This window comes from Strigops habroptila, chromosome 19, assembly GCF_004027225.2.
Source record: "Strigops habroptila isolate Jane chromosome 19, bStrHab1.2.pri, whole genome shotgun sequence".
Lineage (NCBI taxonomy): Eukaryota > Metazoa > Chordata > Aves > Psittaciformes > Psittacidae > Strigops > Strigops habroptila.
This window is the reverse complement of record NC_044295.2, coordinates 3462854-3481523: the sequence shown is the minus strand read 5'-3', so window position 1 is coordinate 3481523 and position 18670 is coordinate 3462854. Positions and strand designations below refer to the sequence as shown.

At 55.3% G+C, this 18670-nt stretch overlaps 1 protein-coding gene across 15 annotated transcripts in view; it reads right to left on the bottom strand.

Annotated features, from left to right (window-relative positions):
• Window positions 1-18670, bottom strand: part of SRCIN1 (SRC kinase signaling inhibitor 1) — a 72275-nt gene that overhangs the window by 28344 nt on the left and 25261 nt on the right. For 3 of the 15 annotated variants that reach the window (XM_030508882.1, XM_030508883.1, XM_030508879.1), the window contains exons 1-3: window positions 16541-16778; window positions 13512-13795; window positions 1760-1783 (exon numbers count right to left, since the gene is read on the bottom strand). In XM_030508882.1, coding sequence (XP_030364742.1) covers window positions 1760-1783; window positions 13512-13795; window positions 16541-16745 — 513 coding nt within the window. In that variant the 5' untranslated portion in view covers window positions 16746-16778. Of the gene's footprint in view, window positions 1-1759; window positions 1784-8872; window positions 9070-13511; window positions 13796-16540; window positions 16787-18670 lie in introns of those variants that run through there. The other 12 variants (XM_030508875.1, XM_030508877.2, XM_030508874.1 and 9 more) reach the window with 9 other exon arrangements.

The following is an 18670-nucleotide window of genomic DNA, read 5'->3' as shown; positions in this document are numbered from 1 at the left end:
GCTGCAGATGGCTGCAGTGGCCTCAAGGAAGCCCCCAGCACCTGCCTGTGGGCTCAGCATCCCCGCAGGGCTCTCCCCATGACAAGCATCCTCAGCTGCCTCTGCCTCATGCCCCACTTGGTACGGGGTCAGGCAGCTGCCAGCCTCCCTCTGCTGTGATTTAACCCATAACACGTTCCCACCGCGGATGCATCCAGGGAGGATGCTCCCCTTGCAATGCAAAGCACTTCCAAGCTTGAGGGGGGGAAAATAGATCCCAACCTCTGTGGCTGCAAACCCCTGTGGCTGCTGCCAAAGAGGACCCCCCTGGGGTGTGTGAACCCCACTGGGGTGTGTGACCCCTAAAGTTTGTCCCCATTTTACTTCTTATTCATGAAAATTAAGAAAAAAGTCAACTAAAATTAAGGCTTTTGCACCTTCTCCCCTTCCCAGTCCTGGGAATGTCGCCGGGAACACGTGGCTGCACCCAGCCGGTGAGAACTCAGACAGCTGAACATTCAGGGAGCTGCTGCTCACACGCCTTTGACACTGCAAGTCCTTTGGGAATGAAAACTCGGAGCAAGTGCACATATTCTGCATTTTACAGCTCCTCCGCTCGCCGCTGCCATCCAAGAGCCTGTTTTTTCCACACTGGAAAAGCAAACCCACCAGGGATAACTCGCCAAGGTCATCCAGCGACATGCCTGGCCTTGAAGTGTTGCTGCCGCATCCCTGGGCGAGGAGGAGGGAGGAAGGGCAGTGGGATGACAGAGTATTCACCCTGCCAGACAATAGGGCAACTGTTTGCAAGGTGCTGGCAGGAATCAGAGCGTTGTTGCTGCCAGGAGGCTCCTGCCACAGTGCCCTTTGGGTAGCCTGGGAGAGGTGGGTTTAGGCACAAAGATCCCAATGCAATAAAGGAAACGCTAATGATTGAGGGCTGGTTCAGCCTGGAGGCTCCAGGGGGACCTTAGAGCAGCTCCAGTGCCTGAAGGGGCTACAGGAAACCTGGAGAGGGGCTTTGGACAAGGGCCTGTAGGGACAGGCCAAGGGGAATGGCTTTAACCTGCCAGAGGGGAGATTGAGATGAGCTCTGAGGCAGAAGCTCTTCCCTGTGAGGGTGCTGAGGCGCTGGCACAGGGTGCCCAGAGAAGCTGTGGCTGCCCCATCCCTGGCAGTGTTCAAGGCCAGGTTGGACACAGGGGCTTGGAGCAACCTGCTCTAGTGGAAGGTGTCCCTGCCCGTGGCAGGGGGTTGAAACTGGATCAGCTTTAAGGTCCCTTCCAACCCAAACCAGGCTGGGATTTCTCTATTCTGCTCCTGGAGCCTCCTGATGAACAGGCTGGTACTGTAATGCCCAAACAACAGAGCAGAGGATGGAGACAGAGATGTGATGAGCAACGCAGGACAGAGCTGCCCCTTCCCCTCCACAGGTCTCAAAACCACCAGCCTGTCCTTTTCCCAGCATGAAGGTTTCTGCTGCCATCAAGTAACTGTGAAGCAGCAGGATTTGGCTCTGAGGTGATAGTGGTCTAAAGGACGGCAGGACACACATCACCCCTCTCAGAGAACAGGTTTGTATCTATGCAACAACTTGACTCAAAAGCCTAAGATCCTTCTCACGGGCTTAAATTGCTGCTGAGCTGAGGACAAACTCTTTTGGCACAGAATTCCTTAACAAAACACCCCAGCTCCCGCCCCCCTACACAGACAGAGACGAGGCAAGGATGAAAACGTGCATGCATTTCAAACAGAAGCATGAAAAATCAGGAATACTGACCTTAAAGCTCCAGTAGTTGGGTTGCTAACAAAAAATAAAACAACAAAAGAAAACAAAAAGACCATTAAGATTCTGGTTTGACTTTTGGTTTCCTTCTGAGAATTGTTGACTTTAAACTGCGACATTAAACCTGCTCTTGTTTCTGCTTCAAGTGCTCTCCCAACGGGTTGCTTAAGTTTCATGCTGCTAAGGGCTGGCAAAGGGGAAGCAGGATCATGCAAGCAGGCAGGGATGGTGACGGGCACGGAATGCAAGACTGGGGTGCAAAGGAAGGGAAGCAGAGCAAAGCAGGGAGCGGGATGTCAGCCCAGCATCGCTACTGGAGTCACTGGTGTGCCCATACCCCAAGCGCTGGTCAGGCTGCTGCCCTGGGAGCTGGTGCTGGAAGCCAGGATGATGTTCGTTTTTAAAGGGATCTTCCAATCCCCCCTCCCTGCCCTGGCCACCTCCCTCTGTTGCTTCTTCACAGTTTTTCCACCAGTGTCAAGTCAATGTGCTACAGCGAGTGACAGGAGCTGGCATCGCTTACAGCCCAGCACGCTGCAGAGCCTGGGAGCTTCCTTCTCTCCAGCCATCCGCTGATAACCACCGGTGGGTTAGGTGATAGAATAGGATCAGAGAACCAACTAGGTTGGAAAAGACCTTTAAGATCATCAAACTCGATGGTTGGACTTGATGATCTTAAAGGTCTTTTCCAACCTAGTTGATTCTATGAGTCTATTCTATGATTCTAAGTCCTAAGGATGCTCGGAGCTGTGGCTCACCGCAATACCCACACCTGAGTTAGAGACTGGGGATCCCCCCCCAGGGCAGCACTGGGCTCACACAACCAGGATGGAGCCCAGTAAGTCCTTTGAGGACAATGTGGGGACCGGATGGGGACAGGAGAGCTGTGGGCAAGGCAGGGATGCGCTTCAGAGCAGGGCATGCACTTGGCATAGCAGCAGCACAGGCGGCTTCATCCCACCCCGGAGCTGATCCCCCGGTGCCATGCAGCCCAGCCCCAGCTCCCACAGCACCCCAAAACGGGGCTTGAGGAACACCCCACAGGAGGGAAGTTAGACCTGGTGAAGATCCACCTTGCTGGAAGGGGAAGAATTTCTGGTAGCACTGAGTTGAGCAGACAGTGGGTAGGATGGGAGAAACGAGGACAAAGCAGCTTTTGTCCCAGCACTCTTTACTGGGATCAAAGTTCTCAACCGCTCTTTTCTCCGCTCTCACACCCACCTATCACCTCGCTTTTATACAGCAGTTATTTCTCCACCACAATCACCATGGCTGCAAACCTGGCTTGTTATTTTGGGTTATTATTTTAAAGAGAAAGAAAACTCCTCCACCAAGCTCCCTGTCCCCACCAGTCCCAGCAATGCCCTGGTGCCAGCCAAGATCATCCCGGTGTATTTATCCAAGGACTTGCTGCTGGGGTATTAAGCCTTCTGCTGACAAGGTAAATACAGGTCTAGGCTATGTATATAAACACGAATCCACTTGTTAGACTCTTCTCAAGCATCAGCAGGATGCTCTTATTCGTGTGAACTGCATCTTGATGCAGTTCACATTAAAATTCCACAAGACATCTGTAGACCCAAAGTTCTGCCTCAACCAAACCAAAACTGTTTTAAAAGTGTTTTAAGTCAAACAACTGCAGTGTTTTCATGCAGACAAGCCTCAAGGCACAAAGGTCTTTTCCAAGGGCACATCGTGACTCAGAGGCAGACCCAGAAATAGAAGCCCAGAGCTGTGATTACCAGGCACTATTAGATAACAACCAGCAGGATCCAAGCCTATCCTGGGCACGTAAAGCTTTTCCAAAACACCAGGAACTTGGAAGTAAGAAACTGCCTCAGGATGCCTTTTGGTCCTAAACAAAGCCATCCATCACATCCATAATTAACACGCCGGCTGCAGCAGCAGCATTTTGCAGCCTGAGCTCCTGGGGTGAGATGCTGGGCACAAGGCACACTGGCAGCACTGGTACCTGCCTGGCCATGCACAGGAGCAGATTCCAAACTGCAGCACTGCCGTGTGTCAAGCCAAAGCATCTGACCCCGGGTAGAAGCTCAGATCCTCAGCACGTTCCTCCTCGGAGCTCGCTGTCTCGGGGAGGTGAGCAGCATTGCATCAGCTCCTGAAGGGTTTGACATGCTGTGCCTTGATTGGGAAACATCTCCAGCTAAGCTGCACAGGGCAGCAGTTTTGTGGCTCTGCTGCTGCTCAGCAGCACGCAGCCAAACTCCCCAGGGCCAGGCTTGGATGCTGCCTCCCAGGAAATGCTGCATGAGGGACCCTTAATAAATCACAGGCAGGAATGAATCCTTCATCCCCTTCCCTTGCCACACTCACCCTCTCTGGCATCCAATTCTCGCCACCAGTGCACCCAGACAAGGAGGGAAGCAAGAGACCCCTTCACGCAGGAGGGCAACGTGGAGGTGCCTGGTTCCTGCAGGCGTGGACTGAGGGGATGCTCATCCCCCCAAAGTCCTCTGTGCTTTGAATGGCTCCAATGGGCCTCAACATGGAATTATATATATTGGCCAAATACCCCAAGCACTGCTGGGAAGAGTGGTCAATACCAGTCTGTCCCAGTCCCCGAAGGGCCCTGACCCAGTCTGTGGTAGGAGATGATGCTCTTGACTTTGTCCTTCTGCAACTTTGGGTTTTTTCCTCCGTACTCTTCCTTTTGCTGTTGAAGAGTCTCAGTAATTTTCCTCAGACCCTGATATTACTGATCCTATCTCCTGCCAGCCCTTGGTATGTATTTTATTTATTATTTTAGGATGACTGGACAGGCTTATCACAAAGTCCATAAATTACATCCCCACCGCACACAACCACTCCCCATCAAACCGGTGATGAGCTTGTCTGAACCCCAAGTGCCGTGGAATGGAATCAAGAATATTCTGGAAGCAATTTGGGCTGGTTTGCATGACCTGAAACACACACCGGGATGCCCTGGCACAAACCCTCCCCCAGGCCTCTGGATCCAGCCCCTTTGCTGGCATCCCCAAGAGCGATGCTGGACCCCTAAGCAGAGAAGCTGGGAATGGGGTGGATGCGGGGTAGAGGATGCGCTGCCTGCCCTGCCTATACCCTGCCAAGAGGCAGGGCTGTCCAGGACCTACAATCTGGTGCTGTCTACCAGGGCCAAGCAGGAGATGGACACCACCTTTCAGGTCTCCATCTGTCCTTGCAGGCTTTGCTGTCATACCAGCCTGTCTCTCACCCACCCCAAATCTCCCAAAGCAAAGGGGACACATTCCCCCAGCACAGGCACCCCGCTCCGGGCACCCAAGGAGCTGCAGTGACAGGGGACAGTCCCAGCCTTAAATGCAGCTCACCCAAAAGGCAGGGGACAGAGCAGGGGCAGCCCCAGCTCCCCTGCGAGCACCCCGGCAGCCGGCCAGGCTGGCAAGGGAGGGTTTGTACAGAGAGGAGAAGGCCAAGGTAGAATTAACATATCGCTGGCTCTTCAAAAGCATCAAAGGGAGATAATGGTCTGAGAGAGGATTTGAAGCGACAGCCTTGTTACAAGCAATAAACCAGGCAGCTCGCTTGCAGCAGGGCTGTGCAGAAGGTATGGAGAATTACAAAGGCTGAGATGATAATTGCAATGAAAGTCATGTCCACGATGCTGCAAAATGATGGACTAATGAGGACTGGGGCCCCCCTAAAAGCATAGACGTGCAAACGTGTGCACAGGCACACGTTTACCAGCTGGAACACAAGTACAGCGCGAAATGGGGCTTGAGATGCTCCTGTGAACCCATGGCCATGAGGGAACCCGGGTGCACATGAATGCTTGGAGAGATGCACCTGCATGAATGCTGCAGGAGAGAGGAAAATCAGAGGTGTGGAATGTAGTGAAGAACATTGTGGAGTTTGGAGAAAGACTGTAAAAAAAATAGTCTTTCACTTAACAATCATATTCTTTATAGTCTTTATGATTATCCCAGGAGAAGACAGGAGGTAAATGGAGGAAATCCAAGTGAGTCACTGCCTTGACCAAGGCAGACTTCCTCAGGTTAGCAATTAGAACACAGATCTGTTAGTGATTAACAAGGCAGCACTGAATGCATCCCTCTAAACTGGGCAGCAGCAGTGTGCTCCACCAAAGGGAGGGACAGAGGCTTCTTAATTCACTCCTTTTCAGGAGCTGCAGTTTCTGATAGAGTCCCCCTCAGGCACAATGTCTTGACAAACAAAAATCTCCTTGAAAAATAACAGTAAAGGGAATTTAATCTGCTTTCTCCTTATTAAAGTTGGGGTTTTTTTAATGCTTTTCAGAGCAAGAAAAACTGAATGAAAGTGGAAATAACAAAACGACAAGATAAAGAGTCAAATGCAAACAGGAACCTGATAGAGTGAAGAGCGACCCTGGTGCTGTGCATTGCAGATACTGTCATCCGAGGCCTCGCAATTACTGCAGGAGGACCTCTCAAACCTGAGCATCTCAGCACACAGGAGAGAGGCAAGACGGGATGTGGGAGCACTGGGGATGGTTCCCGTCAGACCCGGGCTCCTGAGGGGCTTCAGGGAGTCACCCACCCCAGATCCCAGCATGCAAAGGGCACCAAGATGCTTGCTTTGCTTCTCCTCTTTCAGGCATGTTCAGGCAGAGACTTGGGGTTTATGACACCTCTCTCCAGCCCAAAGATGCTCTGATGGCCATCAAGAGATGGCATCAGATGGCTTGTGACAGTGAGCCACTGGCAGGTATCACTGACAGACCCCTGGCACTCTGCACCATCCCTCCATCTGCACACACACACCAGCCTGCTCTCCAAGAGAGGTTCATCAGCCCTCCAGCAGCGACTATGGCCTTGAACGGCAACACCCAGGTGATATTAGAGCACAAGCGCTTCTGAACGTCCATGGATTTATGCTCCTGACCTTTCCTTTCCCGATGCCAATACAAAGCAAATCAACAACGCCATCTCCTAGCAATGCACCCCCAAGCAGCTCTGCTGAGGATCATCCATGCAACTGCCTCCTTGGGTGTTCAAAATCCCCCTTCTGTGGCCTCCAAGGTCAAGGTCTCTGTGCCATCACTGCCCATACCCTGCAGCGGCTGGAGCAGGAAGCAGCCGTGCACCCCAGCACAGGGACCGGGACCTCCCCCAACCTCCATCCCGCTGCCGGGACATGGGAAGCGCAGCCAAGGAGCAGGGCCAAAGGTTTTGGGGGGGGAAAGCAGGGGAAGCAGGCAGAAGTTGGGCAGATCAGATTGCAGAGTAGCTATGGCAACGGCACGGCGTAGGTGGACCAGCACAATAGGGACGTGCAAGGTAAACCCGGCAGCGAGCAGGCAGCGAGCATCCATCCGCTCCCCACTGCACTCAGCCAGGGACAGCACCAGGGTGTCCCCAAGAGCTTTGGGGTGACCTCCACCCTCCATCAGGTGCCTCCAAACCCAAGGAAGCTCATCCCTGCTGGCAAATCCCTGAGAAACCCCACACCAAGAGCAAGGAAGGATGGATCCTCCGGAGAAGGAGCCAAATTTGGGTTAGGAACAGCAGGAAACTGAGCAACGGGGCAGGGTTGGATGCATATGGTCACATCACTGCATCCATGTGTGCCGGAGAGGCTGGAATATGCACCGGCGGCAGCACCGGCACCGCACTCCCGTGAACCACGGGGAGGAACTGGGAACACTGGGAGCCCAGGGAAGCGTGCCAGGCGCATCCCACCTGCTGCCGGGATGGAGTTGGATCCGATTCCTGATGGGCGTCCACTGGATATGTCCCTGCTGGGCTACACCACAGGCTCCTGAATTCCCTCCCCAGGGCTGCCGTCGTTATCACCAACGCGGCCGTATTTATTACCCACTTCTCAGGGACTTCAAGACTCAGAAGTGGGGTGACCCACAGACCTTTGCCCGACTCCCAGCTCCCAGGGAACCTGATTCCCAGCCAAACCATGGATCAGGTCTCTCTTAATCAGCCCGGAATTGTTCCCAGTGGGAAAAAAATAAGAGAATCAAATAGAGACAGCTCACAGGGACACACACACACATGCTCCTTCATGTTACTCCTGACAGCCACACACGCTCTCCTCCACCATTACAGCACTTTGAGATGGTTCACAACACACTCCACCTCTGGAGATCAAGATGAGACCCTGGGAAGTGCAATGAAGGGCCCTGCTTCTCGCTCCCCAAGGAGCTCCCACCAACCGGTTCACTTTGGGCACCATTCACAAGCCACTGTCACCACTGGTTTGGCAAAAGCAGAGGGTCCAGGTACCCTGTGCCTATAGGGGGGGACCCCCAGCCCAGTCAGGCACCCCATGAGAACAAGACAATGCCAACTTCATGCCAAGGCCATGGGCACCTCTCCGTGTGCCTCACAGGGGATTGCAGGGACATGCTGTTAAGCCAAAGGCCAGGATGGGCGCAAACCCGGGGGGGGTCCTCGTGGTGCTGGCAGGACCCCCACAGGAAGGATGCTCGGCCAAGTGAGCTGGAGGTGGGACAAGATCCCACACGGCGCAGGGATGCTGCATGCCCAGGCCACCATCTGCCCCTCTCCGTCTGCCCACACCACAGCCCGAGAAGGGCAGAGGGGACCAGTGTCCCCTGCAGAAGGACAGGGACATGGGTGACAATGCAGGGGTGCCCTGAGAAGACGGGAGCTGCGCAGTGGGCTTGGCACGGGCACCACGGGGGGCTTTGCATGGCCCCACGTGCACCGGGGGGAGCAGGTTGAGGCCCCCCCTCACCAGCTGCTGCACTGAAGGGTAATGCAGGGACGATGGAACCCACAAACTGCCGCCCGCTCCATGCTGCGGACTTGGACGTGGCAGGAACCCCGGGAAGAGGGAATGGGGGGAAGTGAGGGAAAGGGGGGGCTGGAGGGGCGGAGGGGCTGGAGAGTCGGGGGGGCTGAGCGCCGCGGCCAAGGGAAGGGCACGATCGGGAGCATCGGTTGGTGATGGGAATGGGAGACGGGAACACCGGGATGACGGGGACGTTTGGGAATGGGGGGTGCTGGGATGGGTGGGAGCGACCCCAGGGTATCTGGGGAAGGGGAGGGCGGGGGGAGGCGGACCCCGGGATGCAGGAGGGGACCGCGACACCGGAGGGATGCGCCGCGCCCGCCCCGCCGGCCCCGGTACCTGCGGCAGGTGAGGTCCGCAGCTCCGGCGAGCCGCGCTCGGCCCCGCTCGGATCAAATCGGCCCCGCTCGGATCAAATCGGCTCCTCTCGGATCAGATCGGCAGCGCGGGCCGCGGGGTGAGGGGTGGGGGGGGGAAAGGGCGGGCGGTGCCGAGCGGAGCCACCACCTCCCGCCGCTGCGGCCGCCGCCGGCCCCGCGTGCCCGCCCTGATAGGGGGCGCGGTCACCATGGCAACCGCGACTCCACCTGCCGCCCCCTGCAGAAGCGCAGGGCCGCCAGGAGGGGGCGCGCGCTCCCGGCGAGGGCGGGGCCTAAGGGGAGGCAAAGGGGCGGGGCCGGGTGATGGGGTGCAATGGGTGCAATGGGGCAGGGATAGGTGCAATGGGGTGCAATGGGTGCAATGGGTGCAATGGATCAGGGATGGGTGCAGGTGTGCAATGGGGTGCAGTGGGGCAGAGATGGGTGCAGGGGTGCGATGGGGTGCAGTGGGGCAGGGATGGGTGCAGGGGTGCGATGGGGTGCGATGGGGTGCTATGGGTGCAATGGGGCAGGGATGGGTGCAGGAGTGCGATGGGGTGCGATGGGGTGCTATGGGTGCAATGGAGCAGGAGTGAGTGCTGGGGTGCAGGGGGTGCAATGGGGGGGTGCAATGTGGTGTGATGGGGTGCAATGGGGCACGATGGGGTGCAATGGGGCACAATGGGGCAGGGGTGGGTGCTGGGGTTCAGGGAGTGCAATGGGGCAGCGATGCGATGGGGTGCAATGGGGCAGGGGTGGGTGCTGGAGGGAGTTGGGGGACAGGGATAGGTGCTGGGATGTAATGGAGTGCAATGGGGAAGGGGTGCAGTGGGCGAGGGTGGGTGCTGGAGGCCTGGGCACAGGCAGCATGGTGCATGCACATACCCACGCATATACCCATGCACACATCCATTCACACACCCCATAAACCACTGCTGCAGCACAGGGTGCCCCCGGACTCCCCCCATCCCAGCACCCAGGCTGCCCACTCCCATGCGACTGGCACAGCCTCATCAGCCCCCTGGGACCCCGAGTTCTCTGGGAGTTTTCCCTTCCTATGGAGCAGGGAAGCAGCCAAGACACGCACTTCAATCAGGGAAACTGAGGCACGGAGCCAGCTGCAGCAAAGCAGCACCTCCCCAGCCTGTTGCATCCTGCCTGCATCCCCATTGCGCCGCTGCCTGCATCCCACCTGCATCCCTGCCTGCATCCCTGCCTGCGCTGGTGGGGCAGGACAGAGCAAGGGCCTGGCCCTGTGGGTACATCCATCTGCACTGGTTGGTATTTATTGATTCCAAAGTCGGATTTATTCTGGGCAGCTGCAGATGTGCTGCTGTCAAGCAACCACCAGCACGTTCCCACTGGGCTCGAGCCTTTGCCTATTATTTTGTTCCTGCAGCAGAACTGGACAAGCTAAAATCTGAGCTTTTATATACTTTTCTTTCTACTTGAATGAGACGCGTTTCTGCTCCAGCTCCGCTGCGGTATTTAACCCCACACTGCAGCTTAGGAGCTGCGGAGCACCAGAGCAGACAGGGCAGAATGGTGTTTTACCTGCTTACAGGCAAAGGAGGGGTGTAATCCCTTCTTTTCTGGGATTTATCACTTATCTGCATTAAAACCACGCAGTCCTGGTTGGTGCACACCCTCTGAGCCCCATCCCAAAATGCACATCCAATAGGAATGTGGCTGTTAGTGAGAAACAGGGAGGGGTGATGGGGTCACCCCCTTGAAGCATCATCTAATTATTTTTTTAGATGCTGCTAACTTTATATATATCTATATATAAATATGTATAGCTAGAGATATAGGTATATAGATACATAGGTATACAAGTATATAGGTATATGGCTATATAGATATATAGGTCTATAGGTATATGGGTATATAGATATATAGGTAAATGGGTATATAGATATATAGATATATGGGTATATAGGTATATAGATGTATAGGTATATGGGTACATAGATATATAGGTATATAGGTATATGGGTATATAGATATATAGGTAAATGGGTGTATAGATATATAGGTATATAGGTATATAGATATATAGGTATATGGGTATATAGGTATATAGATATATAGGTATATGGGTATATAGGTATATAGGTATATGGGTATATAGGTATATAGGTATATGGGTATATAGATATATAGTATATGGGTATATAGGTAAATTGGTATACAGATATATAGGTATATGGGTATTCAGCATCAGGTACCACAGGGTGGCCCCATCCAAACCACGCATCCCAGAGCACCAACGCACATTGACAAGAATCCCAGCCATGCCATCCCTCTCCTTCTAGATTCCCCCTTCCCAGGGCAGGATTTCCCCCAAAAGCAGCCCCAAAGCCCAGGAGCCGACGTGCTCCGTCAGCCGCCTCATCCCAATTCCCATTCCCCTCTTTATTGTTAACATTCCCATTTAACGCGTTCTCCCATCTGGGTTTTAAATAAGCTCGCTGCCTCCTTGGACTTCTCCGCAGCTTTGCTAGCGGTCTGTTGGGTGTTGGTACAATGATTTCCCTGTGTTTTTCCCCCCCTGCTCTGTTATATATACATATGATTAAAATTAATATTGCTTTCCCTTCTCAATTCCTCAGCACGGGAATGATGGCGTTTTGCTGCAGGCTTTGCTGCGCTGAAAGGGATGTTGACATTTATGAAATGCTTCTCTTCACCTCTGATTTTGCAAACTCATTTGAAATTACATAGAAAACCCCAACAAAATAGCAACGCCTGATCTGAAATACCTGCCAGGCTCCCCTAGAATAGCAAAGCAAGCTTCAAACGGTATAGGAAGGCCGAGAGTGTTGCATCCCAATGTCATTTAAAGGTTGGCACCTGGGGTTTCCAGTGTTTTCTAGTTGCATTTTTCTCCCTGTTATTATTTACCACCCGCAGGGAAAATGAAGAAAAAAGGAAAAGAAGCAAAAAAATAGAGAAGAAAAGTCGGATTTGGGTGTTTTCTTTCCCCACCAGTTGGAAAGAGGTGATGTTTGTGGCTGGGCTGATGGATGGCGCTGAGCCTTAGCATTATGCCCAGGGCAGGAGGATGGAGCCAACCTGGAACCACAGCCCTGAGCAAGGGGATCCAGAAATAAAAGATCATTCCAGGCTACAAATCATTTTTCTTTCACCTTATGAAACTCCTCCAAAGCTCAGACCCTGAGTCAACACGAGCTGGGTGTTTTTCTTTGTAGCTGCTGCTTATTAAAAAACACACAAAAAAGTCTTTAAACCATTGTAATAACAGGGGAAAGATTCCTGGTTATTTACTGAGCAATGTCACTCTGTGGTTGGAAATGTCACTGCTCCATCTCGGCCAAGCCACCACCAGCCAACAGCCCTTCACCAAAATGGGGATGCTGGGCTGGTGCAAAGCTCCTTTTGGCAAGGAGAGGGGCTGCAGAGTGGGACCCCCCGGTGCTCCCCAACACGGAGGAGACAGCGATGCCGATGCCTCGGCATGCCAGGGTTTTCCTCACAAAGCTGGTTTCTTTGTGGGAGCTGGAGCCTCCATCCCTCTGGAAGGTGTCTAGTTGGAGATGATATAAGATTTTTCTTTCCAGGCACTTCCTCCAGCAGCTCCGTGCTCACCATCCCCTGTGCCTCCTTATAGATGTGCCAGTTTAGGTGGGGATTTATCACTGCCCCAACAGCATCACTGGAGCATCGCTGGCACCCAGACCAGGAGGGGTCTGGGCTCCCCAGCACCTTGGGGTGCTGCCTGGCCCTTGGGGGCACCTCCAGGCATGGGGACCACACAACCCTTGGGCTCTGCTGCTTTCAGCAAGGGTGCCCAGACACATCCTGCTCCAAAGACTAGGGTCCCTGGGATGGGATTGACCTTATGGGGAACAGGTAACCAAAGGATGTGGATGCCAAACCCTGGCACGTATCACCCATCCGCACCCCACACTGCACAGCAGCACGTGCTGGGGTAGAGCAACAGCCCCTCACTGCCTCATCCTGCCCCACAGCCCCCACCGAGCTCACCAGCCCCCCAGCGCCTCGCTGGGCAGCCAGGGGGGAGATATCTGCCCCAGGAGCTGCACTGACAGGAAGAATCCATCCCGGCTCTTATGCTGTTCATGTCATGCTTTTGCACCAGTATCTTCAGTTTTGGGGGGCCCATAGCACAGAGGAGAGCCAGGCATGCAGCAGGGTTTGCAGACACCAGCCCATGGATCCAGCTGCCCCTTTCCTGGTGAGTTTGGGGTCTTCAGCCATCACCCCCACCCCTCCGCATGTCCTCTGCACGGTGAAACATCCCTCTCCTCCCCACTACTGCTGACAGCCAGTGGGATTGAATCCACCCATATTGCTGGATAAATCTGCCTGGGAGCCCTTCAGTCCTGGGCAGAGATGGAGGTGCTCCACAGTAGGGCTGGGGGATGCTTCTCCCCCAGGATAGAGGATGCTCTTCCTCAGACCTGAGGGATGTTCTTCCTCAGACCTGAGGGATGCTCCCCCTCAGCCTACTGCCAGCAGCCACCCATTTCATGCACCATCCAAGCCCCCACTGAGCCTCTTCTCCCCCAGCCAGGCCCACAAGGTGCGATGTGGTCCCCATCCCTTCCACCCCACCCCAAGAAGACGTCCCGTACCTGGTCCCGCATACGCTCCTGCTGCCCCCGGAGCGCCAGTGCGTGCTGTGGGTACTTGTTCTTCAGGTGGTCCATGAATGCATCCCGCTTGCGCTCCATCTCTGACTTCTGGAGGCCGGTGAGGGCCTCCAGGCTCTGGGCAGCGATGACGGTGTGCCGGCGCTCCGAGGTGTGCACCAGCCCTACATTGGAGAAGCGCCGGGTGCCATTGCCCAAGGTCCGGTATTCCCGCGGGTATTCGGCATCATCCGCCGAGATCATGTGGGTGCTCGTCCTCTCGGGATCTGCACATGGAGGGGGAGAGCAGAGCAGGGTCAGGACCAGCACTGGGGCAGCCCCACTGCTGTGGGGCAGAGGATGGGTGCTGAGATTTGGGGATGGGGAGGGGGTTTTAAGCTAGAGGTGATAGCTGAGCCCGGATGGGAGCGGGGGCATCCCTCCGTGGGATGGGTTGGCGGGTGCAGGGTTTATCCCCCTGCGATGGCAGTGGGCACGAGGCTGGTGGTGGCAGGAGATGGATGGGGCAGGGAGGTAGCAGAAGGGATGGAGGGGCTGGGATGCTACCAAGACCATGATGTTCGGACCGAATCATGGCTAAAACAGCGTTGGGTCATTAAAACAGCACAGACAAGACACAGGAGCCAGGCACCGCTCCTGAGCACAGACAGATGGGGGGACACGGACACACAGACAAACCAAAAAGAAAATGAAATGGGGGCCAGGGCGGAGGGATGCTGGTGTCTGCCCATCCTGCACTGTGCTGCTGCCCATGGGAGCAGGCAGAACCCCCATGTCCTACCTGCCAGGTCCTGCTGGAGCCCTCTGCCCTGAAGCATCAGACCCTGTCCTGCATCCACTGCTCCCAGCACCCATGGGCACCAAACCCAGCAGCATCACGGGTGTTTCAGGGACCCTCTGCCCCAACCCATCCCATCCTGCTCAGAGAGCTCACCCCGTCCTGAGCAGCAGAGCAGGCAGCGAGTGCAGGCAGGGTGCGGGCAGCACAGGGAAAGGGACTTGTCCCTTTGCTAATAATCCATGAGCTGCACGTTGTGGTTTGGGTTTCCTGGGAAGTTGTGCCGAGTGCCAACAGCGATGGATGCCTGGAAGTCCCTGCATGCTGCCAGCGCCTGGCGTCTCCTGCCTGGCTGCGGGACAGGGCCACCCCACAGCCCCTTGCCCAGCCTAGGAAGCCACTTTTGAGGGTCTGATGCCATCGGAGCCCATGTCACACAGCTCTGGGCTGGTCCTGGCCGCTGCCACCATACCCACACGCTGTCTTTGCCACTTCTAACTAGTTTGGCAGCGTGCAGCACGTGTATTGCAGGGATTCACCACGTTGCAGCTTTCCTTTTTCACTCACCATTTAACCTTGATCCATTATTCATCTCTCTCCTTGTCCTTCTTCCCTCCCCCCTTCATTCCCAAGTTCCTGTTAAGCAAATCATGGCGGGTTTTTCCTTCTCCCTTAATTATTTATCAGCACCACGTATTAGCTTTATATCAACTGATTGTGTTTTTAATGTAGGACAGGACTCCAGTGAGTGCTACAGACATAACTCCTCTGCTCAAGGTCATACAACGGGGTTTGTTACGAGCCAGGCGGGGACACCACGCTCCCAGCAATGCCATAGGGACATCCTTACCCCTGTCAAAGCTTGAGCCTCCCTTTCCTCCTCCAAAAAACAACTGGTTCAGCTCCCGTCCCCCACAGCTCCAGCACCAAATGTGACCTCATGCAGGGGACCATTACCCCCTTACCCAGAAGATGGAACCTGAGTGAGAGCTGAAGCTCCCGGTCCCTCACCACTTTGCTCAGCCAGGTCCCTGTGTCACCGCTTTGTGGTGGCACATCTGCTGCGTGCAAAACACCCCGAGATCATAGAATCACTGAGTGGTTTGGGTTAAAGGGACCTTAAAGCTCATCCAGTTCCAACCCCTGCCAAGGGCAGGGACACCTTCCACTAAAGCAGGTTGCTCCAAGCCTCATCCAACCTGGCCTTGCACCGGTTCCCTGCAGTCACCTCCCCAGTGCCTTCACCAGCCCTGCGTGTAGCATCCCTGGGGTGAGGCCACATTCCCAGCTCCTTCCCACCCTTCTCCTCCTCCCGATGCCGAGCCACACATCAGCATGCAGATCCCTGCTCCCTAATTACATGCTCCGAGAGTGGAACGCGCCAGCTCTCTGTCTCTGCCGACTACTAAAAAGGGTGATTTGAAAAGCCTTGCACAATCTGCACGGGGGTCAGGGCAAAGCTGGAAGCCACTGAGGGTTCTTCCACTCCCGGCTGTGCTGCATCCGCTCCCACATCCCTCATCAGGCTCCAGAGCAAGTGGGGGGAGGCAGCCCATGATCCATAAACCACACTAAGTTGAGAAGAAGAAAAGCCATCACAGACACACATGTAGCTGTCCCCACGTTGGCCACCTTTTCCCCTTTCAGATATCCCAGCCCGGAGTGTGCAGAGGCAATTTGATAACATCCAATAACTGAGATACAGGGACTCCTTTGGAAAGGGACCTTAAACCTCGCAGGGTCATGCTTCCCTGGCACTGTGCATGGGAAAAGGATATTGATTGTAGAATGGTTTGGGTTGGAAGGGACCTTAAAGATCATCTGGTTCCATCCCTCCTAATCCTTCCCTCCTGGCCTCACCTCAAGGGGATAATTGCATCCTGCCACCCGAAATTAAAGAATAAAATCATAGAGTGGTTTGGGTTGGAAGGGACCATAAGATCATCTAGTTCCAATCCCCCTGCCATGGGCAGAGACAAATCCCCCCACCAAGGTGTTTCTGTTCCCCCTTTGCAGAGCCCGTGCGTGGATGCTGGAGCAGTGGTACCCGCACACGGGCTGCCCCGCTGCCAGCAGCAGCAGATCCCTGCAAACTGCTTCCCGGGGCTGCTTCCAAGTAGGTCAATGAGGTGGGAGAGCTGGTGGCCGGATCCTGCTGAGGGTCCCCCCCTCGGCACTGCCCCAGCCCAGCCAAGCAGGGTGTCCCCAGCACAGGGACCATCCCATCGCTTACCCGCAGGAGCAGGACAGCTTCCATGGCGGCTGGAAAACTGCTTCGGTGGGCCGGCGGAGGCAGCCCCCGGGTCTCCAGGGGCTGAAGGCGACTCCTTGGCTGAGCGCAGGGCTCCCAAAGCCACCAATATCCCACGGTAAATCCTGGCGAGTCCCTCTCCGAGCAGCCGGAGGTTAAGGGAGCGCGGTTCCCTTTGCCGATTCATTCATCCATCTTCCTTACCTGCCAGCAGAGGTGTCACCCATCCCGGGACCACAGCCCCGGCTCCTAGCAGGATGCGGCCATCACTTCCATCCAAGGAAAACAGCAGCACCAGAGGTGCTTTGGGTGATGCTCTTGCAGCTCAAGTAGCAACTCTCCCCAACTCCCTGCTCCCTCAAAGGGAGATGGGGATGGGAAAGGTCCCTAAAACCCTGCCCCGTGCAGCGGGTGCTGCCCCACAAGAGCAAGAACAACGGCAGGATCAGCGACACAGTCCTCTCTGATCCCCCCCCCAGCAGCTTGGCAGGGCTTTATCACGAAGAGGATCTTTCAAACACAGTTTATTACTGCAGTTTCATAAATCTTCATGAGGCAGCAAAGCTCACGCGGGTCGTGAAAGCAGCGGCAGTTAGCGGAGCATGAAACGCAGTCCGAGAAAGCAATTGTACAGATAGGGATGAGGCGAGGGGAAGGAGAGAGCCCACTTGGAGAGAAAGGGAGGTGAAAGAATAGAAGCCCCCCGGAGCGACGCGGCTCCTCCGAGCCCAGCCATTAAGGCAGCGGGAAGAGCTCTGCGATGCTCTGGGATGCTCTCGCCTTCTTCCCAGAGGCTGCGGCTGCTGCACTGCCAGCCCACTGCCTGCACAGCACCCACGGAGGCTGCCCAGCACCCAGAGCTCTGCTCAGCACTAACCCCTTCCCTGCCGCGCTGCTGCCAGGCCCTGGGGACCGGAGCCACAACTGGGAAGTGCGCCCGTGGCTCTGGATACACTTAACTCCTGTTGTGCTGCACAGCAGACCTCGGTGGGGACCCCAGAAATATCCATCTTTACCTAAACTAGGACCTGATGGGATAAAGGGACTTTCAGTGTCTTTGCTGCCCAGGGCATCCCTTACACTGGCACAGCCAAGCTTTATTCGCACTGATTTTGGGGTGGTCCATCGCTCCCATCTCACCCCTAAAATGGGACCAGCAAACACAGCCCAGAAGTGCTGGAGCTGCACATGTGCTGGTGTTCTCCTTTGGAAGCCGTGCCCAGGAGCAGCAACGACGCAGTGACACACCGGGGGGGACACAAGTGTCCCCCCCCAAAGCACCACCATGTGCCAAACAGGCCCAGCCACCACCAGGGCTTTACAGAGCCAGATCTCCTTTAAAATCAACCTGCAGAGAAATATATTCCTGGTTTGAGCTGAGCCTATGGGCTATGGATGCCCCTATCTCATAGGAATGCCAGGAGTGGGACAGATCCAGGGTTCATCCCAGCACATGGGTGTTGAAGTGAGCAATAGAGGGAGCAAAAGCTGAAGCACACCCTGCCATCCTCTTGCTCCCAGGATGATGGAGACCCAGCACCGAACTGCCTGGGAAAAGCCAGGCAATGCCAAGGCCACCCATGAGGGACCATTAACATCCATCCCAGGACAAAGCTCCCCATGCCCATGCTCTGGGAGGTGGGGGCTGTGGCTCTCCCATCTCCTCTCCCCATCCCAAAGGATCTCTCCCCGCTTAGCCTGGGCTCAGCAGCTCCCTACCGTGCTTTTCACTCCCAAATTCAAGTGGAACCAAGGAAAATAAAACACCACCTGCTGACCATTTCACTGGGAACTTCCCAGCCAGGTCCGTGCCAATCCCACTGGCACCACAGCCAGAACACGGTGCCAGCCCGGATGCGACCCTGCAGACCTGGAGCTGCCTGTCCCCAGCGTCTACGTGCCCAGGATGCTGCCTGCACCCTGCCTGCACCCCACTAGTGCCAGCCCTGCTGATGCTGCTGGCGAGGAGCCGGTCCAAAGCCATGCAATGTGTTGGTGCCTACTGGTTGCTTCCCAGTTGGAGCATGGGATGATCCAGCTGGCAGCTCTCCACGACACTGCCCTGACAAGCAGCTCCTTTAACTTTGGAAGCAGAGAAACGACCGGATAAAT